The sequence below is a fragment of the Ammospiza caudacuta genome, chromosome Z (assembly GCF_027887145.1).
Source record: "Ammospiza caudacuta isolate bAmmCau1 chromosome Z, bAmmCau1.pri, whole genome shotgun sequence".
Lineage (NCBI taxonomy): Eukaryota > Metazoa > Chordata > Aves > Passeriformes > Passerellidae > Ammospiza > Ammospiza caudacuta.
The window spans coordinates 42665226-42688373 of NC_080632.1; the positions used below are offsets into that span (position 1 = coordinate 42665226).

The following is a 23148-nucleotide window of genomic DNA, read 5'->3' on the forward strand; positions in this document are numbered from 1 at the left end:
TTAAAATTAACTGTAGTTGTGTCTTACACATGGTATGTGCCCCCTCACAGTCCCTAATGGAGAGCAGAGAAAGCCAACATTCGTCTTGCTGAGTATTTGATTATAGATAGATGACAGCAAATGCACCCTGGACCATGTTTGTTATTCACACTGGGACTCCTTCAGTGCTCCAGTGTGTCTGAACCAGGCTGGGGGCTGCCCTGCTGGGAAGCAGCTCTGCTGAGAAGGACTTGGCTGTCCTGGTGGACAACATGCGGTCCATGAGCCAGCAGTGTGTCCTTCTGACCACCGAGAATGCCAATGGTATCCTGGGGGGCATTAGGAAGAGCCCTGCCATCAGGTCATGGGAGGCGATCCAGTACTCAGCCCTGCTGAGGCCACACCTGCAGTGCTGGCTCCAGTTCTGGGCTCCTCAGGACACGAGAGACATGGAGCTCCTGGAGCTCCTGGGTCCAACGGAGAGAAAGAGAGGTGTGAGTAAAGGACAGCGTTCCTCTTACAAAGAAAGGCTGAGGGAGCTGGGCCTGTTCACACTCAAGAAAAAGAAGAAACACCCCCTTGAGAAGAGAGGACCTCATCGGTGTGTAACAGCGTCTGAAAGAGGGTGTGAGAGGGTGGAGCCAGGCTCCTCTCAGCAGCGCCAGGCTATAGGACAAGAGGCAACAGGCAGAAGCGGATCACGTTCCACCTGAACGTGAGGAAGAACTTTTACTGTCCAGGTGACTGAGCACTGGAACAGACTTCCCGAGCGGGTGCCGAGTGTCCCACACTGGAGATGTTCAAGAACCGCCTGACACACGCTTGTGCCATGTGGCCTGCGCGGTCCCTGCAGGAGCAATGGGCCCCGCCGGGCACCCCCGGACCAACATTCCCCTCACGGAGAGCGCCCCGCCCCGCCCCGCCTCGCTCCGCCTCGCTCCGCCTCGCTCCGCCTCGCTCCGCCTCGCTCCGCCTCGCTCCGCCTCGCTCCCCGAGCTGCGCCTGCGCAGAGCCCCACGCGGGGGAGGTGCCCTTGGGGCCGAGGCGCGGCGGGACGTGACGCCGCCCGGTGACGTCCCTCCGATGACCCCGCCCGAGCGACGTCAGGAGTGTGACGGCAGGGGGGCGCCGGAGGTGGGGGTGCCTGGGCGGGGCCGTCCGCGCTTATGGAGGACGAGGACTGCCCAGACCTGGTCCCCATCGGCGCCGGAGGCGCGGAGCTGGCCGATGCCGGCCCCGACAGGAAGATCCCCGTGACGATCATCACGGGGTACTTGGGTGAGGAGCGGGAGCGGCTCTCGGCAGGGACTGCGTGCGGGCAGGGAAGGCCCGGGCGGGCCGGGTGAGCAGCGCGGGGCCAGGGCTGCGGGCGGGCGGGGGCCTGCACCCCACGGGCCGGGCGAGCAGCGCGGGGCCCTCCGGCCGCTCCCGTGGGTTTGCAGGGCCGCTCGGAGGAGCGGTGTGAGCACCCAAAGCGTTGCTGCTTCCACCACCCTGCTTTCAGGAGCCGCCTCGTTCAGGTCACGATTGACAAATGGCTCTTGGTCACTTAGCGTCCGAATAGCGCAACATATTTGGCTCAGTTAAATGCAGACTGCATTGCAGTCCGAAAAACGCGAGGTTCGGCGTTTTTCCCGTACCCCTCGACCGGCAGAGTTACTGTGTGCTACATGCAGTTATGGACTGCAAGAATCTGGTTAAATGTAGGATCGCGGTCACTGTGCTGAAAATTGTAACTTTGTACTGCATCACACTGTTGCAGAGAAAAATCTCTTAAGGACAAGTAAGGAAGGTTCACTAGTTGTAGTGGTCACCTGCCTTGGGCTGGATGATCTCCAGAGATTCCTTCCAGCCTTGACAATTTTGTGATCTTGTGCATGGGATGAAACTGCTCCTAAGGCTCCTCAGAACACGTTTTGTAACACGTTTTTTAACAATGCCCCGTTTAAAGGCACATGCGTGGTTACTGATGGCAGAATGGATCAGAAAAGGCCCTAAAGAGGGAGAAGATTAGGTGAGCCTTCTGTTAAAAGAAGCATAAAAGTTAGTGTTGTAGGAAAAAACTGCCCAGCTAGTAGGGAGCTTGTAAGTTTATTAAGTACTGACAATTAATGATTGGAAAAAATGTGAGTCATTTAAGGCTGCAATGTAATGTCCTGATAGAAATATATCTACAAATTAATTTCTACATCATTAGAATAGAATGTAGGACATTAGAATGAAAACTTCTGTTTAGAAGAGAATTGCTTGAAGTGTGCGTGTGCATGCATAACAGTATTTAGTTTTTAATTGAAATGTTATGTGTTTTTTTTAACATTTTAATAAAAATATGGTCTGTGTTCTAGGAGCTGGAAAAACAACTCTTCTAAATTACATACTGACAGAACAGCATAATAAAAGAATAGCAGTTATTCTGAATGAATTTGGAGAAGGTATGTAAACGTGCGGAAATCTTTCTTTTTGCCACAAAATGACAAGTACATAAAACTGCTGGAAACCGAGACTGTTGTAACTTTAAATCCATTACTGAAATTATTAACATACGTCACAGTCTTCAGAAGGGCAGAAAGTCTTTTTGCCGGTTTTCATAAAATAGTGACGTGCATTAATCTATTTTGCACATGAGTGTAGGCCCTCAGAGTAAAGTAAATAAATACATCACCCTGTTGGAAGTGCTATACCTCCATTTGTCTCACTCAGTTTCAAGCAAATGGAAATTGAAATAATATGTTGGTAGGTAATATTTTTTTAAATTTCCTTTCCCGTCAGCCAATTGCAAATCACAAGTTGTCATGGACCAAGAAAATTGGGAGATGTGTGCTTGATGGCTGTGATTCTTTGAACTCTTTGCTTTCAGAACTTTTAATTGCTCTAGCTGTAATTTCATATCTGTAGCATAGTCAGAAGCTTACATTGTTTACAGTTTATACTGTATTGGTGGGGGTCTCTCAATTTGTTTGTTTTCATCAATAAAGATGTGTGTAGCTTTTCTGGTCACAGAGCCTAAAAGAAAACGTACAGACAGAGCCTTTATTTGACAGGGAGGCACAGGCTGGCATCCCTTTCTTTTAGCAAAGTTTGTGGCACTTATGATGTACCATCATCCAGTGGGGTTCGATCTTTGTGGAATGAGCTTTGTCTTGGCTTTTAAATTTCTCATAAAATAGAAAATACAAATATCTTAAGAACATCTCAGAAATGTGGTCTCAGGAGAAAATAATGTAATCCACATATCTCTCTCTTACGGGCATTGTCATGCAAGATTGTAGATTAAAAATATAGCACTACTTGTGTTTTCAGGAAGTGCCTTGGAGAAATCTCTGGCAATCAGTCAAGGGGGAGAACTCTATGAAGAATGGCTGGAGCTCAGAAATGGCTGCTTGTGCTGTTCTGTAAAGTGAGTGCAAATTCTGTGCAAGTTCTTCCAGTCGATATTGTGGGGAATTGAGGAAGGGAGAAGACATCCAGGATTTGATTCCTGAAACTGATGGTAGAATTGATTGAGACTTCTTTTGTTGGATGAAACAATTGGAATTTGGGAAGTAGAAATTTATTTCCTATTGCTGCCTTACTGGATTTGGACTTGGTGTCTTTCAGAAAAGTAATCTAAATACCAACTTATAGAGCATGGGGATGTTGTAGAGTAGGGATCTATCCCTCTATTGTTAGTATAATGTGCTTTCATGTAGAGAGCTGAAGATTCAGGTAGGCTGGAACTAGGGCTCAGGTTTCCCAATTTTCTCACAAAACGCTTAGTCTGCTTCTTTCTTTGTACATTGGTTACTACTTCAGTATAGTATCAATCAGAAAGGATGAATGGCAAACCTTTTCCGACCTAATGAAACACAGTATCCAAATCTGTAAGCTGATGGTCATGGTAAAAAGCAAGAGAGTATTTGTTCCTTTGACATGTCTTTTTACCGTTTTTGTTTGTTGCAATGCTGAATTGTTTGTGCTAAGTTTGTAAATAAGGGTCCTGGCCTGTTTGTCCTAAAAATTTGGGAGAACTGATCTTATGTCTTAAATAGTAATAGGTAATAAGTGGAAAACAGAGGATCTTACTGGATTCCGTTGTTCTGGGGTGTAAGGAATGCTGTCTTAAGAGAAGCATAAAAGTTTTATATACATTTTTAAATTGTTTTTGTATGCTGTTTTTTATGCTGCTGTGTTTTATATACAATGATTTCTTTAAAAAATGCTATACATTTCTGCTTTAGGCTGACTTCATCAGCTCTAATTTAAGTAAATGGCACATTAATCTTGGTGTCGGTGAGGTAGAAAGGCAGGGCAGCATGCTTCACTTCTACATCACCCCTTATTCCTGTAATATCAGCTGCCAAACCAAATAGTTCCATATCTACACAGCCCTACTCTCCTTTACAGGTTGTTCAGTGTTTGAAAACAAACCTGGTGGGATTAGGCAAATGCTATTTTTAGACTAAAACGAAGCAGAAAAATAAAATTTGCCTAATAATGTGCCAGCAGATAACTAAATTTTTGTTGCAGACTGTAAGTCTGCAAATGTCCTGTCGCAGAACTTTTGCTTTGATGATACTGACGCTGTGTTCTGCATCAGAAGATACATTTAAATACATGCTTCAGCTTGTTTTCTCTGTTCTCAGGTTTAATTGTTTCTTCTTACAGGGACAATGGTGTGAAAGCAATTGAGAACCTGATGCAAAGGAGAGGAAAATTTGACTATATATTGTTAGAAACAACTGGTTTGGCAGATCCAGGTAGTTCACATTACAATTTTTATAACCATGATAATTCTGTTTTTATGAAGTGCTTATTAGTTCACCAGTTAGTTCACTTTGACAGTTGTAATATAAAGTGGTGATTTGTCAGGTGCCTATGCTTTGGTGGTGGTACAGACTCCAATGAATTGATTCAAGGTGCAGATATGATGTTGTCTTTGAGTTCTGTTTCCTGACCTTAGTCTAAATTGAATCTAAAGCTTAGTAGAAATCCGGCTAAAATATATTTCCATTTAGAAAAGACACTGGGCTTAGCAAAGAGAAGCATACTCTAAAACTAGTAGTTTCCAATACACTTTTGTTGTTCTGCATTCCTCCTTTTAAAGTCTAAATAGTTAGCATCTGTTATATTGTTTCACTGATTGTGATAGACCTTATATTTTGTGAAGTTGTAAAATATACTGTGAAACAGACTAGCACATTCTTCTTAAAGAGCAATAATAGATTTTACAAAATCCTTCTGTGCTCTTTAGTAGTATTTATTATAAAAAAGGTCATTAAACTTGATCTCATGTTAGAAATAGCTATCCAAAACAGTTTTCTCTAAACCATCCACATTAAAAATCTGTTGTAGATGGAGAGGGAAGGAAATTCTTATCAGAAATTCAATTGTTTCCCCTTTAGGAGACTGGTGCTTTCCAGCTCAAAGCTAAATAGTTGTCATTATAAAGTAATTTTCTTCAAAAGACAGGACATTGATTTGGCCTCTGTTACACACAAATTCTGTTTGAGTCAAATTGGAAAACTATTATAATTTTTGGAAAAAAATCAATAGATACCAGAAAATTATTTCATGTTGTGGTCCCTGCTATATTTTGCTTGAGTAAGCACTAGAACAGCTGACAGGTATTTGGGTCTGGTACAGAGTGGTGTTTGAAGGGCTGCATCATATCACTTCAGGTGGACAGTTTTAGGTGTTGCAATGACTTTAGTCACTGATCTTATTGTTAGCACTGCAAATGAAATACCTCGTGTTGGTAGTTTACTGGAAAAATCTCAATTTTGCAACTGTATATATACTACGCTTCTTAGGAGCTGTGGCCTCCATGTTTTGGGTTGATTCTGAGCTGGGAAGTGACATCTATCTTGATGGTAAGTGCAGGCTTATTTTTCTGTGTATTGGCGTTTCATATCTGCGTTTAGAGTAATGTATTATTGGTGTTTTAAGGCAAGGTTTGAGAACATGTTTGAAATGTATGAACTTGGTTTTCACACTGGCAGATTCGATCACAGAGGTGTCCCTGCTTATTCTGATGCTTGTTTATTTACTTGGGGAGGTGCTCAGTCTTGCAAAAGCCAGGAAAAGTTGTTTAATGCTTTTCTAAGGGATCAGATATAGACATCTCTTGACAGTGATGTAAGGGGAAACTCTCATTAGCCAGCTGTTAAAAAACCTCATTTAGGAATAATATTACAGCATGTTTTTTTTTCTTTCTTCCTTCCTCCCCTTGTACTGAAGTGCAGTGTTTCCTAAAGGGTTTCCTATTTTTCTGAATTCACAAACTGTCAACACCTGGATGTTTCTGCCTTTTGTTTTCTGCTTTCTTCACCTATTGTATTCGTTGGCGCTAATATTTGCTGTGTTCTAATAAAAACCTGAGATTACTGAAAGATAAGTCATCACTATATGTAGTTAAAGAGCATTTTTTTTAATGTAGGAAAAAAATTACTTTTTGGCTTAAAAAAATGCCCTACTAACATTTTGTTCAGTCTGTAAAATACCCATCTAACCAAGGAAGGAAACATTGAGTTCAGTAAGAAGGAGTTTCCTGAGTTTCTGCCAGAGACTTGCAAATTCCTGGTCATTTACCATCAGAATGGCTGCATACATCAGTCAGTCCTTTAATTTGTTTCAATATTCTGTAAAAGCATACCTCACCCAATTTCCTCTTGTGGAAGATGAGGCATCTACTTTGTAAGAATTTACCTCACCTGGTTCTGTAGACATTTTACTATGACAGGTAAGATAATGAATAAAAAAATACTTAGGTAGCAAGTTTAATGTTCACATACTTTCAGTGCTTCCAGTTTATTATAACTAGTTGTAAATGTGCTGATATTGTTACCTTTGTGCAGGAGGTTTGCAAGTTGTTAAACTGTCAGCTGCATTTAGCACATTTCTATTCCATTTTAATGCTTTCTTTTAGGTATTGTGTCAGTTGTTGATGCAAAGCATGGATTGCAGGTAAGTTACCAGATTTGTTACATTGCTTAAAACTGCAGTATTAGAACAGCTGTTGCAGTAATGTTCATGCGGATTAATTAATTTTACCAATAGCTGTAATTCTTTGAATGAGAACATATTTCATTATTACTGTCTTTTGGATGGCACGAGGAAATACTGATATTTGCAGGAATTCACATTCTTACAGACACAGCAACAGGTGTGACAAGAGATGCCAGGTTGCTAAGGTTTGGTTTCTTGGTTTCTTCTAGTTCTAACTCTTCACTCAGGAATGTTGCTTTTAATCCAAATAGGCATTTGGATTGCTGTAAAAACAATGGAGAAATTGGTCACTGGTCTGTGTTACTTGAAAGGAGAGGACTAAGAACAGATATCTTATACCAGTGTGGTAACAAGTGAGTTAGGGCTCCACCTGGGAAGGGTACTAATGTAATGGTAGGTGTGGCAGGGAGAAATGAGAGCACAGGTGTCCTGGTACTGCTTCACATTAACATGTTACATGGAAGCAGACAAAAAGAGCAGGTATTAATCTGTATATAAAGTATAATGTAAGAACAGACATATAGAACAGTGAGCTTAGGTCAGCAAAGATTGTGATTAATTCAAATAGTTCAGCTTTTTTTTCTTTTTTTTTCTTTTTTTTTGGTAATAGGGTGTAAATATAACTATTTGCAACTTAATAACTTAGGAGGTTACTGCTTCGATTGGGTATTGAATTTGCAGGATTTAAAAAAAGTGAGCATATGAAAAAATACCTTCATCATTTGAGAAATGCTGCTCACTTTTAAAATTTCAAATGTTTATTTAAATGTTTAAACCTTAACAAAATACAACAAAAGGACTGAATAAGGAGAACGATCTTAGGGGAAAGGGAGACTATGGGGAAAACAGAGAATGTCCAAACAACAAATCACAATAAGGTGACTATACATTAATAGAAACTTCTCTTACACACACATAATATTCATCCTTTAATTGCAGGAGCCAGCCACTACATTACCCATCTATAATAATCGTATAGAAATTCCAGGCTGTGAAAGTGTTTGTAATATTTCTGCATCTACAATGGCTGCAGATAGCTCAGAGAACTGAAGAATAATGGTTTAAGAGTAAGAGAGTAGTTCTTCCCGTGTAACATTTTTTTTGTTTGGATTACTTGGGTTTCTCCTTTCATTTGTGCTTATCTGATAGCTGATTTACCCAAAGGGTAAATTTGGTAAAAAAACCAAAAAAGGATATCAGATTAGATTTAACGAAAGGGTAAATCAGATTAGCAGTCCTGTTCTCTCATTGATTTGTCTTGGACTGGAACAGAGAAAATGGAACCTCATAGCAATTTGGAAAGTTAAGTTCATTGTGTTCTGCAAGAACTTTTGTGGAGAAGTTGGTAGAATAGTGAGGGGAAGGGGGTGATTTGCCCTTCCAAGCAGTCACCGTCTTTTAAATTGCCTCAACTATCACAAGAAATCATATCTTGTTTTTGGTCAGCCCCTTTTCAGCTGGGTTCCCTCATATTAATTCAGATGTGTTTTATATTATCTATTGCTTGAAAAAATGTTGTTCTGTTTATCTTTTTCTTCATGCAGTGTTGAAATATTGTCTCAGATGAAATATAATTGTGTTGCACACAACAGCACTACATTGTTAATGGAAATGAGTTTTAAAATGCTAGACTATCAGGTAATATAACAGAAACAACACAAAAATGTTTTGAAACATTTAAGTTTTCTATCTGCTATTACCTTTGGCACCTCAATGAAAACATACATAATCTAATCAGTAAGCCTGTAAAACACTGACATCTACACAGAATAGCAGGAACTTCAGACTTTCTTAGTTGTGTACTAAGTAAACTTTGGTATAGAAGGACTTGCTAACTTGTTTAGTTCCTCTGATTGCAAAGCCTGACCTCAACAGCTGCTTATTATTCAAAGAACTTTAAAAGCCATACAGGTAATGGCATTGAGATAATGTGCAGCAATTTAAGTATGTCATGCTTCAAAGAACCAATCCATCGCAGAAAAGCTGACAAACATCCCCTGTGACCAATTATACCACCATCCCCATGCTAATTAATACCATGGATTATCAGTCTAATAGGTTTGTCACACAGCAATCTGAAATACTAATTTCTTTAATCGAGGGTGAACAGTTGGACAGCTTGAAGTTGCAGTCCTCAACTTCCAGGACCTGACATCTGCACTACTGACATTTGATCTTTTCAGGGCAACAAACCTAAACAGTAATTGAATAGAATCAATACACAGAGGATTACAAAGAAGAGGTTAGAAGAGAGGTTCCTGAGAGTCATCTTGTTGTTATTTTCTGCTTAGGTTGTGCACAAGCAGGAAATAGTTTTGTTTCTTTTTGCATAATAGACTCCCAGTATGCAATAACCTATTTTTGCTTTTCTACAAGTAAAATACTGTTAAATGCCTGGTGATTCCAATAAAGAAAAAAAGTTTTCTAGGTTTTTCAAAAGCTGTATATTTCCCATGACAATTGATTCCACTTTTAATTTGTTATTTCTCTAACTGGAAACTGAGATTTTAAAGTAATATTACTGGTAGATTTAGAACTGATGAAGGAGTGCACAGGACTCTAACTTTCCTAGAGATGTAAGTGTAAGCGGCAAGTTCTTATTAATACTACAGCACCAGTTTGAAGTTTTTCTTCCTCCAGATGTCTGTGACATTTCTATCCTGGAGATTGCTACTTCCATGGCAGAGTGGGCTGAAAATAACTTATAGCTAGACCTTTGCTGCTTCAGTGTAGTCTGTTGCTGTGCCTAAGTTAAGTAAGCCTTTGTCTTGCTAAATGTTATGCTGCTGCTTGAGATGCAGGTATTTTCTTCCCTTTCACTAATTCTTCTGTGAAGACACTAGTTTGGGCAGACAAATGGAGATGATACTGAAACTCCTGTGGCTTCTGATTTTGGACAGACTTGCCAAAGAGCAGTGGTTTATTCATGCAAACCTGGAAAAAGTTACCAGTTTTTACTATCAAAGTACAGTTTGTCTTTGAGTCTTCAGAGAAAAAGAATGTGAAGTTACATATAAGAAATGTTGTATTGCAAGCCTAGCCTGTGTTTTATTTGTTAGTTGAGTTCACACTCCTTTTAAAAATAACTGAACCCTAAATTTCTTCCAGATATATTTTTTCATTGTTACTCTATGTTATGGTAACTTTTTTACTTCATTGTAAAGCTGAAAAGTAATTAAATATTATAAGGTTTTTCAACCCTTTAGCATCCTAATAATAAAATCAATTAGGAGAGTTTGCTTTAAGCTAATTAAAAATCCCTGTAATGATGAATATATAAATGTACTTTTTCACTATCATTTAACAAAAAGATTCTGGATGCCATCTTCCTCAATGCTTTGTCAAAAAACAGACTTCAACTGAATTGGACTTGGCTTTCTTTAATTGCAAATCAATTTAAATGTAATTTGAAGATGTTTAATCCAATTCTTTTAATTTTTGTTTAGCACTTGACAGAGGAGAAACCAGAAGGCCTTATTAATGAAGCATCTCGGTATGGATGTAGAAATTAATTTTATATATCAAGTTGGGAATTGCACTGTATAAAAGTTCATTGGAAATGGGTTCTTTTATAGGGCTTTTTTCTCCTGCTTTGCTTAAACAGAGGTAGATTGGTGTAATGAGGTAAAATGTGGAAAAGTAACATCATGGTTCATTTGATCTTTCTGCCAACAACGAACTGTTCTATTTTAATAGTGATGGGATTTTATTTAAATGAATGAGAAGCACCCTTGTTGGTGGAATTAAAAATGTCATGCTTGAAGCAGAACTGGAGATAGAAGAATACTTTTTAATAAATAGAGAGCCACAAATTAAAGGGTTATTGTAACAGTTGAAGTCTTCATAAAGCAAAGAAACTTCAAGTATTGCATTACAAGGATCACATAAGGATATAATCTCATTGGCAAATAGGGATTTATAAAGTTGTTAAATCACTAAGCACTTTGGATTAGATTACATAAAAAATCCAAACAAACAAATAAACAAAACAACCCTGAAATAAAAGAATCTAGCAAGCCTTGATTTGATCTGTTAGGGCACAGAAGAACATACTGAGAAGTCAGTTGTGTTTTAATCATTCTCCATCATGTTCTAGTTTGATTAATGCTTGCCCTTCTGTACTAACAATGTTCATATACCTTTTGGAGCCATGGGAAAGATAAAGTTTCTGCGTTACAGATAAAGTACTTGTTTGTTAGTGATGTCTTTTCTCTCCTTCTTTTCTTAATACATAGGCAGGTTGCATTAGCTGATCTTATAATCATCAATAAAACAGATTTGGTTTCAGAAGAAGAACTGAATAAAGTCAGAACGTCTGTGAGGTATGAAACTTTTGGCATAACTGTAATACTACTTCCTCAAAAATTAATTTAAACACAGTTACTTCTTTACTGCTGTTAAAATAGAAATTAGATCTCATTATTAGATGGACAAAATTGATAAGCTTTATAAGAGAAAAGAGACTGCCTCTTGTGAAAGACACTTCAGTACCTCTATGTACTTACACAATCTTAGCATTTTGTCTATCTTGCTAAGATTTGATGTTGTTTAGTAAGGACAGACCTTTGTATTAAGTGTTTATGTTTTTACATTTCTGAGCAGATGATGCCATTTTTTGAGAATTAGCAGAAGTGGCAAAAAACCTGCTGGTAAATATGAGTTCACTAGCAAATGGAAATATATATTGAGGAAGTCCCAAACAATTGTTGTGGAAGCAGATGAACCACTGGTCTGAATCAAATTAATGATTGAAGACATTACTCTTTTCTATCAGTACTATGATAAACCAAATGAAGCATTAACATTTTAAAATATTTAACAACTGTCTTAGTTTTTTGAAATATGAAAATAAAAGTGCTTAGACTGAGCAGAGTGTATTGCGAATAGCTTTGGATAGGAAAATGCTGTTCTCACTATGGCATCTTGTTGTCAAAACTTGTGAAGTTTGCCAGCTGTTAGTGGAAACCAAATATGTCAACCCATACCTGATAGTTATTTAACAAGCTGATAACGGAGTTGGGATGCTATTTCACATGATGCTGTCCATGGTTAACAAATTCAAACAATATATCACTGTTATATTTTCATCTAACTAATGATTTTTCTGTTTTATTTTAGGTCAATAAATGGACTTGTTAAAATTCTAGAGACACAAAGATCAAGGTATTAAATGGCCACTATTACTAGGTACTAGATCCTGCTTCTTTTGTGTCAGTTTAAAGCGTTCTATTGAATCAGTTTTATTAAAGGGAAATTATTGAATTAGAAATATTTAATCCAATATTTATTTTATGAATAAGCATCTAAAAATTTTTTTAGGAAGTAAAAATGTATTTCTAGTTTGTATTTTTCTTCATTAGTGTTCATATCACAGAATACCAGAATGAGTGAGGTTGGAAGAGAGCACAGTGTCCAACCCTCTTGTCCAACCCTCTTGCCAAGCAGCGTCATCCCAGAGCACATGGCACAGGATTGTGTCCAGATGTTTTTTTAATATCCCACATGAAGGAGACCCCACAGCCTCTCTGGGCAATCTGTTCCTATCACCCACACAGTAAAGTACTTGCTCATGTTCAAGTGGAACTTACTGTGTGTCAGTTTCTGCCTGTTCCCTCTTGTCCTGTTGTCTGGCAGCACTGAGAGCCTGGTCCACCCTCCCTTCAGATACTTCTATACACTTAGAAGGTCCCCTCTCAGTCATCTTTTTGAGTCTGAACAGGCCCGGCTGCCTCAGCCTTTCCTCATCAGTGAGGTGCTTCAGTCCTTTAAACATCTTTGTTGCCATCTCCTGGACTCCCTCCAGGAGCTCCGTGTCTCCCTGTGCTGAGGAGCCCAGAACTGGGCACAGAACTCCAGGTACAGCCTTACTAGATTGACTGGAGGGGCAGGATTACCTTCCATGAACTGCTGGCAGTGCTCTTCCTAAGGCATCTCAGGCCACCCTTGGCCTTCTTGGCCGCAAAGATACACAGTCAATCAACCTTGTGACTGAAGAGCAGTTTGCACAGCCAGGTTGGTTTGAGCTAATAATTTGGTATGTGCGCTACAGTGTTTTCCTTCAGTTGTGTCACCCTAAATATTATTCTCATTGCTGCTGCAAATAAGTTGTTACTACAAAAGGACTTTGAAAGCAATGGAAGGAAGTTAAAAGACCAAAAAAAAAATCATTTTACTGGTTTTTGCCAATTATAATTGAAATTCTGACTCAGATTTTTTCTTTAGTAAGGACTTAAATGGATTCTGTATTCCCAGGAGAGTTAGGAGAGCAGTAGATCTTCCAGACTGCTAGGACTGGTTTGTGCACTTTTACATCAATTATTGGATTATTGTGGTCAGTGTTTGTGAAATAGAGGTTTTTGATTTAAGCAAATTTAAAGGAAAGGTAATATTGGTAATAAAGTATACTTGGCTTTTTAAAGTTGTTGTCAAATGTAGTTGGAAATTGTAGAGAAAAATACTTGCTGTTTTTGGGTAATCATATAGGACCAATTTTGAAGAAGATACTGAGCTACCTTATTTGTGTTTTAAATGTCCATTAGGGGGAGATCCAACATGTGGTCTCTTTGCGTATTTTATGGTGTCTGATGCCAGCTAGCACTGTGTTTTGGATATGAGATAAAGTGGGCCTCAGATTCAGTCCTCAATGACAACCCTTTGTTACTTGTAAATATTCTTGTGCAAATGATACATACAGTCTCTTCCATTATTAAACATTCCAAATGTGAAATCAGCACAAAATTGTGTTATTGGCATGTTATTTGAGGACATACCCTTTTTAAGAGAGGTTTGTTCCTCAAAACCCCACATTTAAAAGGGAGGGTTGCTGTGTGATTTTTTTAGAACACTGCTGAGAACAACTGACACTGAGCTGGTCATGAATTTTACACAGGAATTGTTTGTGTATTCCATTATAAATCTTTCATCTTAGAAACTGCTTGGTACAACTACTGTTGAATGTAAAAGTTTAATGATTCTGCTTGTATTCCAGAGGTGGGGCTTTTTATCTGTCATGTTCTTTTTCTTTAGCCCATGTCATTAACTGTATCTGAAAAGCTGTCAGTTGCTATTAGCAGTGAAACCTGTAGTCTGTATTGCTTTGTGAAGAAAAGTTTCTTATGCAAGTTTATAGGTAGCCATTCTTGTAAGCAGATATGATTGGTACTGCCAATTCTGTATTGCATTTTTTATTTGTCTGTTTCAAATTGTAGAGTTGAAATTCCTAGTAGTAGTGCTTCCCTCATAAAGTTGTTTCAGTTTTGTTTGCTAACAGTGTGTCAATATAAGGTACATGTATTCTGGGAGTTTGTGTCTGTATTGAGAGGCTCAAAGCTCCTTTACCCCTTCAGGGAAAATAATTTTTTATTCAGACAAAATGAATAAGGGATTTTATCATACTTTTGGAAATACCTTGTATTTTACTGTATAACAGTAAAATTTTAAAAGTTTTTTTTCTGTGCTTACATGTTATTGTGTAACTAAAACCAGCATTTTCTTGTAGAAGACAGTACCAACCACTGATATGGAAAAATAAGGCTAAGTATTAATGGCATTAGTCTTACAGACAAGAAAAGAAATACATGCTTCAGTAAACACCTTTAAAACCTTTAAATACATGAAAATACATGAGAAACACAAAGCTTGCTTTTTTCCCCTCTCTTTAGAGTTGATCTCTCTAATGTATTGGACCTACATGCTTTTGACAGTTTATCTGGAGTAAGGTATGGTGATAATTTTCTTCTCTTCTATTAGGAAAAAAATACCAGTGTATGAAACAGATAGACTGAAATCCTGGCTCAAATTTGCATCAAAGTTTCTCTTAGAATTTCTGGTTTAGTCTGTCCTGTATAGACGAGGACAGTCCCATTTTAAAAATTACTGCTTTATAAGTGGTAATGCTAGATGGGATTCCTTTCTTCTTCAAATGCCTGCAAAAACCTTTTTGACCTTATAAAGTTGAGTGAGCCAGAGTTTGTGTGGTTGGTTGGTTGGGTTTTTCCCCAAAATGCAAGTTTTGGTTTAGTATCAGGGTAGATTTGTACACTTCTCTGGTTCTTTTAGAGCATTTCAAAATTTTTTCTCCTTTGTATTGTGATGAAATGGAGGCCTCTGTAGATTTCACACAAACAAATGAGGGACTGAGGTTCCACAGCAAACAAAGGTTCTACAAATTCTGCTAACTGTGTTTGTCATTCCTGGGGTTTTTAAATGCTGAATGCATAATTCAGCATCCTGGATGGGTGCAGGAGTAAAATGAGAAGGAATGGGGAAAGGTTGTATGGGTCATTGTGTGAACAGAAAGACCTGAAGAACAGCAAAGGGAGTGAGGAGTACTGGAGCAATCATAAAGTAAAGGAGGGAAAAGGAGGGTAATATCAGCTTCGTTCTTCAGCAGGGAGAAATTGCAGACATGCAAATTAGTAACATCTATTAGATAACATGTTCTTGTGAGATTTCCCTCTGAACTGGTACAGTACTATCAAAATTATAGGTTTTGTCTTTTTTTGCTGGCACTGGCTTTGTCTAATCTGTGAAATACTGTAGTGTTTGTTTCAAGATTTCTACCAATGGCAGCATCAGCAAAATAATAAACTAGGCATCCAAAACAAAGTTAAGGAAGGAAGGAGACTGGTATATCCTTTTGAGGCAGTAGATAACTATTAGTTTGTAAGCCAGATCATAAATCCACGTTCCAAGTTCTTATAATGGATCAGCTAACTGAATTGACTAATCCTGGAGCCACACAGCAGAGATAAAGCAGTAAAAAGATGTGAACCAGAAAAAGATTGTTCCTGTTAACAGCAGTTCACAGTTAGATCTGATTACTTGTAATATTAGGTGGTGTTCTGTGAAGTTTACTAGTTTGCTGCACTCCACAGATCTGAGAAAGTTCTTAAGGAACTGACAAAAAAATCTTTATTGCTTTCCTCAATGTAGTGTTCTCTCTTATCTCACTCAGTTGCTTTGAGCTTCTTAATATTCAGTATTAAAACAGAGGAAGCACAGCTTCTTAATATTCAGTATTAAAACAGAGGAAGCACTCTAAAACATTTGTCAGCATTTAAAGACAAATTCTAAATTACCAAGAAGATTGTAGACAGTTTATTTTGTTTATGTTTGAACTCAGCACAGCAAAATTGCTTACCCTGTTTTTAGTTCCTAGACACAGAAATTCTTACATAAAATAGTGGTGGTTTCAGTGCCATCACCTGAGTAGAAAAACTTTGCATCCAACACCCACTTGAACACAAATACACACCAGTACATAAATAATTTTTTTCTTTTGATGGCACACTGCAGGAGGGATTTCTGTCAGCAGACAGATGTGTCATCTGTTTGGTGTGACTGTGATAGAGCCTTGTAGTCTGGATATACCCTGAAGTCACAGGAAGCACATAATGAATTCTGGATTCTGTGAAGGGCAGTATGAGAATAAGACAGCAAAGCAAAGGAAGTAGAAGTAGGAACTACTTCTGTAGCAGATAGTGCCTTTTTTCCCCCACCATAAAGGCTTCTTAAAATTTTACAGTCATCAAATTAGGAGGAGGGACTTTAATGGGCAATCTTCTCTGAAGTGGCAGAGGGCATCATAGTAACTTGTGCTACAGTATTTCTTCTCTGTTTGTTATTCACAATATAGAGAGAAAACAGAAACGGTACAGAAGATGGTATTTGAAGAAATTTTGTGCTATCTTGATTAATGGAGACAGATGTGGATGTGAAATCTAAAGTTGCAATACAATTTTCACATGAAAAGATGCAGTAAGACCCTAAATATTAGTTTACAAAAGAGGTTCCCAAGTAGAGCTTGAACTTAGGGTGTTACTGAGTGGAGAATATCTGTTTTAAGTTAGCAGGCACACTGCATAGTAGAAGTGAGCTGTACAGCTGAGAAGTGGGAGCTGGTATACAGTATTTCAATAAGTGTTACAGATTTCATTCTCTCAAGCAACAGCTTTGTACATTCTTTTCTTCTTAATTTTCAAATAATTGTAAAGTTTTTAAAAATATTAACATCTATTAACTTGATAAATTCTAGTGGTTTTTTTTTCTTGCTTGTTTTAATGATGTAGTTTGCCTTTTTTGCAGAAAGGAGTATCAAGGGCCTTGTGTTCATTGAAGTATAAATGTTTTTAATGCTGAAGATATTGCAAATCAGGACTATAATTCTCTTTATGTTTTAAAAAGCATAATTTTCTAACACAAACAACTATAGCAAACAAATATAGTTAAACATTTCTATTTTGAGATTAAAAATTAATTAACTGTTTAAGTTTATTCTGAATATATAGTCTATCTTTGATATTTCAGCTTTGCTCTGCAATACTGGAATTTTTAAAATTTTGTAATAATTACGTTTTGCCAATCCTACTCAAATGCGACATTTAACTTCACTTATTTTCAGTTTGCAGAAAAAGCTTGAGCATGTAAAGACAACACATGCACATCTAGATAAGGTAATTACCAAAAATACTGCTTTGATGTTTTTGCAACAACAGGGCTGTTCAATATTGCATGCTAATTTTGTTACCATTTCAGAAGGTTTCAGTTAGGGAGTAATGTGTTCTAAGGTATTTGGAAGATGACCTAGATTACACAAGCTTTATTGTAGATAAGATAGATTCTAAATGGGTATGTTAAGTCTCAGTTTTAAAAATAGCTTACAGGCTTCCAGTGCTCCAGACAGTTATATCATTTGTTGATTCACATGGAGAGTATTAGTGAACCAAATAGAACCACTTTTTTTTTTTTTTTTAGGTATTTGCAGGAACAAGTCCTAAATTTGTAGCCAGTCTGTCCTATAGGTTTTCTATCCAAAACAAAATCTCTCTAGTTGAATAGTGGGTCACAGTCCTCCTTGGGGTGTCCGTAGGTGGGTGGAGTTCACCCATAGGCCACGAGTCCCCTCAGAGGCTGCAAAAAAGTAAAAATTTCTAATTTTTTAAGGTGTCTTGGAGAAGTGAGCTTTCTGCAGAAGATTTCTATAATTGAATTTTCAGGTTAAAATATGATGTATTTTTACCTGAAATGTCTGTATTTTTATTTTTAAACTGCATAATTTAACTGTGAAGTTGCTAGTCTTGGAAACAGGAAAAGGCAATAATAATTTAATTTTGGAACTACAGATTAAATGCAAAATAAGTTCATGCTTAATTACAATGACAATACTGATAGTTTTTGTTTAATCAAAATTCTTAAATATGCTCAGTTATAGAATCTTAATAGATCCCTAAAGTAGATGGAAATGTTGAATAGAATCCTTCCTGAATATTATGAGTTATAGTATCCTTGTGTGTTTTATTAAGGAGATTAATGTTAGTTTTGTAGCGTGTAGCCATTCGACAGAACTCATTGTTAGTATCTGTGTTTAGTTTAACACCCACATATTTAAGATGATTGTTGAGACATTTGAGGCATAATGAGGGCAGAACACTTCTCACAGTAGGCTGCAAGTCCTTGTAAGACAAAGTGTGCTTATTATCTTCATGTTGAAGGTCAGCAGAAACAAACTGCACTGTGCTTGGAGCACAGTGAACTTCGGTCTGACGTCTTTTGAAACTGCTCAGAGTGTTAGCTCTTGGTTGTTTAGATAAGTTTACTTATCATTAGACAAACATTTGCTGCTTGTTGCTTTAATTTTTTTTCCTTAAGTTTAGACTAGTGATCAGAAGGTAGTAATTTGAAAGTATTACAGGAAGTAATTCTCTCTCTGTTATTCCAAACCATTGAGCAGTTATAGTGACAAAAATAAGACATTATTTAGTCTTTAAATAAATTGTTAATTTTAAACTACATGTTTTATTTTCATATTTTCTTTTGGTAATTGATCCTGAGCAGCTAGCTGGCAGTTGCTTTGGCGCAAAACTTAACTTGAGACATCTTGATTTTCTGAATCTATTCCTACATAGTCGATTTATAAACAGCTTTTTTTACAAGGCAAGTACAGATTGCCTTTTATGAAAATTATGTTGTATTTTTTGTCTGATAGTATTGTCATCAAGATCAGTAAGCAAAAAAAATAGCATTGTTAACCATATTTGAAAGCTTGATCATAATAGTCTCTACAGCAAAGAATTACATGGTAGCAGCTAATGGCACTAAACTCTTCAAGGCATTGTATCTGCCCTATAAGTGCACACCCAAACAGAAACAAAAAGTAGATCTTAATTTAGCAAATTAGAGCAGAACAGAAATAGAGTTTTGGTTTTTTTATTAAAGTTGATGTTGTCATATACTTGCCTTTTTATGAGGCCAAGTTATAAAAAACACTTTTTGAAATTACTGTTATGGGATGTTTATTCAGTGTGGTAATAATAAATGTCTTGCCTTTTGCAGGCTATAATTACTGTAACATTTGAAGTTCCAGGAAATATAAAAGAAGAAAACTTAAATCTCTTTATTCAGGTAAGTAATACATCACTGTCAACTCAAAAAATCATTGTAAATTTTATAGAAATTCATCCCATTACACTTTTTTTAATGAAAACAACTTTTTCTTTTCATAGAATCTTCTGTGGGAGAAGAATGTGAAAGATAAGACTGGATGCACCATGGATGTCATAAGACTGAAGGTCAGTCAGAAATTATCAGTTTCTTTGTTTTGTGTTTTTCGTCTTTACACCTAAAAAACTGCATTGTGCTGTCAGTTGTGGACCTATCAAAGGTGCTGCTGATCACTGTAGGAGAGCAGATGAAATGGAGAGTAGCAAGTTGTCATTCCATGAATGACTCAGAGAGAGATAGCTGGCAGAAGAGCAAACATTGATCCTACTTGTTTTAAATGGGGAGGGCAGATGTACAGTCCCCATACATCAGTGGCAGGGTTAAAAATCAAGCCATAGTTAAATCAATTTTAATTTTCTACCTCCATTGCTTTGAGAGATACTATTCATCTCACATATCTAGAGGGTTGGGATGCTGTAGATTGGATCCTATAGATTGCCAAGTGTACTTAAAATTGTTGCCATAATATGCAGAAATTCAGTTTGGTGTAACATAGGAATGCAATAGTAGTTGTGGTCTACAATTAACAAGTTTTTACAGTATTGTCAGGCTGTTGTTTTAAAGATGCAGCTCATAAGTATTCATCTTCATGGGCACTTCATATGTTCTTCACTTGCTTTGTTTGGAGAAGGGTAGAGGTGACAATTCAGGATCTACTTTCATTTACCTTATGCCAAGCAGCCCAGTAAATAATGAAAAAATAAGAATCCAGTCAGTCATTTGTGAGGCTGTAAGAAATATAAGAAAGTAAAGCTCTGGTTTGTTTCCTGAGAACCCTTGACCATCATAGATAGAAACATAATTATTCTAGTTTTGTAGGAAGGAAAGTTTTCTTGCTTTCTCAGCAACAAAATTAGAGTATCCTGGTCTTCTCCTTCCTAACAAATAGAAGAGAGTAGCCAGTGATATATCTGAAGCTGCCTGAAAAGCAGTAATGCCATGCACAAGTGTGTTTTTGGTGTATTGAGCACTGGAATCAAATTAATTCTTTATGAGATGTGAAGTCTGTGGTAAGATGTGTGCTGTCCCTCAGTCACAGACAAATACACCAAAGCAAATGAACCTCAGGCAACTAATTACAGAACAGGTTCCAAAGTTTGTTGCTTTTATATTTATATTTTATCTGCAGTCTTAACCCTTTTGGCAGTAATAGTTACAGAATTCCAACTAATAGATCAAAGGAAGACCTATTTATGAAATATTTTAAACTTTCTTTCTTTAGGGAAGTCCTGGTTTTGGGCAAATTCTGGGAGGAACTTCCAGGAAGTATAAGACATGTTTTACAGAATGTGTTTCACTAAAATATTTTAGAACATTGTGCTATGAAGTGATGAAAACTGTTTTAATAGAGCTTTTGATATGTGAGTTAATGGACTCATGCTGACTGTCATCTCTTCTAATTCTGTTGCTAGTTGTTCTACTTCACAAATGTTTATTCTTTCCCCAATATTCAGAGATGCTGTTTCAGAAAAGTAAATATACTGAGCAAAAGAGCTTAATTAGACTAATCTGAAATCAGACATTTTTGTTCATTTTACATCATTTTGTTGGCACGCAGGCTTTCATGGACTCCCATATCAAACACCATATACGCATTCAAAGAGGCATAGTAGAAGATGAGATTTAATTTTTGCTTGGGCAGCCTAGGTACTGAGAAATGAGGAACAGAAGGCAAAGTATGGTAAAATGTAATTCTTAGCCTTTAACAAAACAAGGAGATGTGAAAATGAATGTTATGAGTACATGTGTTGATTGATAATATATGTTTATTTTAACTAACAAGTTCACAGGTGCCAGAAGTACTGTTCCCTGCTTGAACTAGATTGGAAGTTTTGTTTCCCCTCTTACATATTTTATTTTTAAAGTTTTGTTTATATACCCTAACAGTTATTTTTCTGATAAGGGACTGGTATCTATTCAAGGCAAATCTCATCAAGTGATAGTCCAAGGTGTCCATGAGCTCTATGACCTAGAAGAGACTTCAGTAGCCTGGAAAGAAGATGAAAAGAGAACAAACAGGCTGGTCCTAATTGGTAAGAGGAAATTATGCATCTCCTTGTTTGAGTTTAAAAAGCTGTTTTCTCACAGACAGTCTTACAGACTTAGCCAGTGAAAAGCAATCAGGCTAAACTGGCCAGAATTAGTGCAGTAAGTCTGTTCAGCTTAACCCTCTTTTTAAGGCTTATCCATCAAACCTCCTGAAGTTCAAAATTGCAGCTGAGAGGAGTCTACACTATCCCCATTAGTGCCACCAAAATCAAACCAAATCAAACCAAGTCAATAAAATACTAAACTTTCATAAATTGTGTTGGCATATTTAATCTTGTTTCTAAAGTCTGTAATTATAAATTGGGTGATGGGAATAGTTTGAATGGTTGATCAAATATTTAGTAACTGTAAGGAAGGTTGTTATAGCTTTAAAATGTTTAAAATCAGTTTTGTTTCTGAAAAGTTTGCAGTGCTGAAGTTCTATATTTCTATTTTCTGTTTGTTTGCTGTGCAAAGTGTTTTATTACCAAAAATAACCTACTTTTATCCCTTTCCCTTATTTGTGCTTGAAGTCTGTTGTTGCCTTAATTTTAATGCTGCTATTGTCACTGATTGTTATAATAAATACTTCTTTAGGTTAGAAGAAGCTACTTGTATGTGTTTTAATGCGCTTTAAAATACAGTTAGATATTTTATTTCTCTTTACAGGCAGGAACCTGGATAAGGAGATCATCAAAGAAGTATTCATAGCCACTGTGAGAGAAGAACGAGGAAACAGTTGACATAAAGCTATAAAAAAGATTAAATGTCTGTTTTAATACTGCAAGGATTTTATGGCAGAAAAGACTGAATGGCATGGACTATAGTAGTTTCTATATCCTCTTGCAGTTTATGCAACAGTTGAACCCTGAAGTCTTCCTAAGAATTCCAGCTGACCTACTGCTTTAAGATTAGCTCTTATGGTCTAGAATCAAACACAATTCTCCTATTTTAGATTTGGCTGAAGCTGTGTCAGCAACATCATGGAACTGTGCAGAAATGGAGAGGCAAAAGGCTGTTATGTTCTATGTGAAACGTTACTGTGGGGATATGGGGAACATGTTTGAAGCCTAGTGCTTTCTCTTGTTAACTCTCTTCCACTGGGAATGAAGCAATAGTGATTATTGCCAGTGGTATAATCACAGTACAAAATGTTTAGTGTTTACTATTAAACTGTCTTCCATCTCTTTCCACTTGCTTTGTGATTTTTGAGTGTATGCACCCATCCCAGGTACTGTTCTACCTGTAAACCTGTTGTGTAATGAAACTAAAAATACACAGGTAGCAGAGGCACAAGATCACATGGAGTAATTGCTGTCTACACAAAAGCTGTGCATGCAGTGTTTGGTCACATAGTCAGCAGTTTGAAAGAGGTAACTGAACACTTCAATCTTATAGGCCATCACCCTGCCAGTTCAGGATCTGGGGAACTGGGGACTGCACCTTTCCACTATGTTCAGGCTGCTCTGCATGATTTCTAATGGGGTTCTGTGACACTACTTTGAAAACACAGTCTAAGGCTTTTATCTCTCTTCTCATTACAATTTAGAGTTGAACTTCTTGCCCTGTACATTCTCCAGTACTCTTCATTCACCTCTTAGCTTTAGAGGGATATTTTGACTGCAGCTTGTGTGAAAGCAAAATGAGTCAATGCAG

At 37.4% G+C, this 23148-nt stretch overlaps 1 protein-coding gene across 5 annotated transcripts; it reads left to right on the forward strand.

Annotated features, from left to right (window-relative positions):
• Nucleotides 1-1073: 1073 nt before the first annotated feature.
• Nucleotides 1074-22646, forward strand: LOC131571723 (zinc-regulated GTPase metalloprotein activator 1A-like). Of its 5 annotated transcripts, none has more exons than XR_009275959.1 (15): nucleotides 1074-1257; nucleotides 2325-2411; nucleotides 3280-3376; nucleotides 4624-4715; nucleotides 5769-5828; nucleotides 6884-6921; nucleotides 10410-10456; nucleotides 11199-11285; nucleotides 12082-12126; nucleotides 14625-14681; nucleotides 17366-17417; nucleotides 19297-19365; nucleotides 19467-19532; nucleotides 21387-21497; nucleotides 22162-22646. XR_009275959.1 is itself a non-coding variant. In XM_058824527.1 (15 exons), the coding sequence occupies exons 1-15, from the start codon at nucleotides 1146-1148 to the stop codon at nucleotides 22233-22235; spliced, it is 1113 nt and encodes a 370-aa protein (XP_058680510.1). In that variant the 5' UTR covers nucleotides 1074-1145; the 3' UTR covers nucleotides 22236-22646. The 5 variants fall into 5 exon arrangements, 3 of the variants coding, with proteins under 3 accessions (XP_058680510.1, XP_058680511.1, XP_058680512.1); XR_009275960.1 differs by having other exon boundaries at nucleotides 21352-21497; nucleotides 22162-22242; XM_058824527.1 differs by having other exon boundaries at nucleotides 21368-21497.
• Nucleotides 22647-23148: the final 502 nt, after the last annotated feature.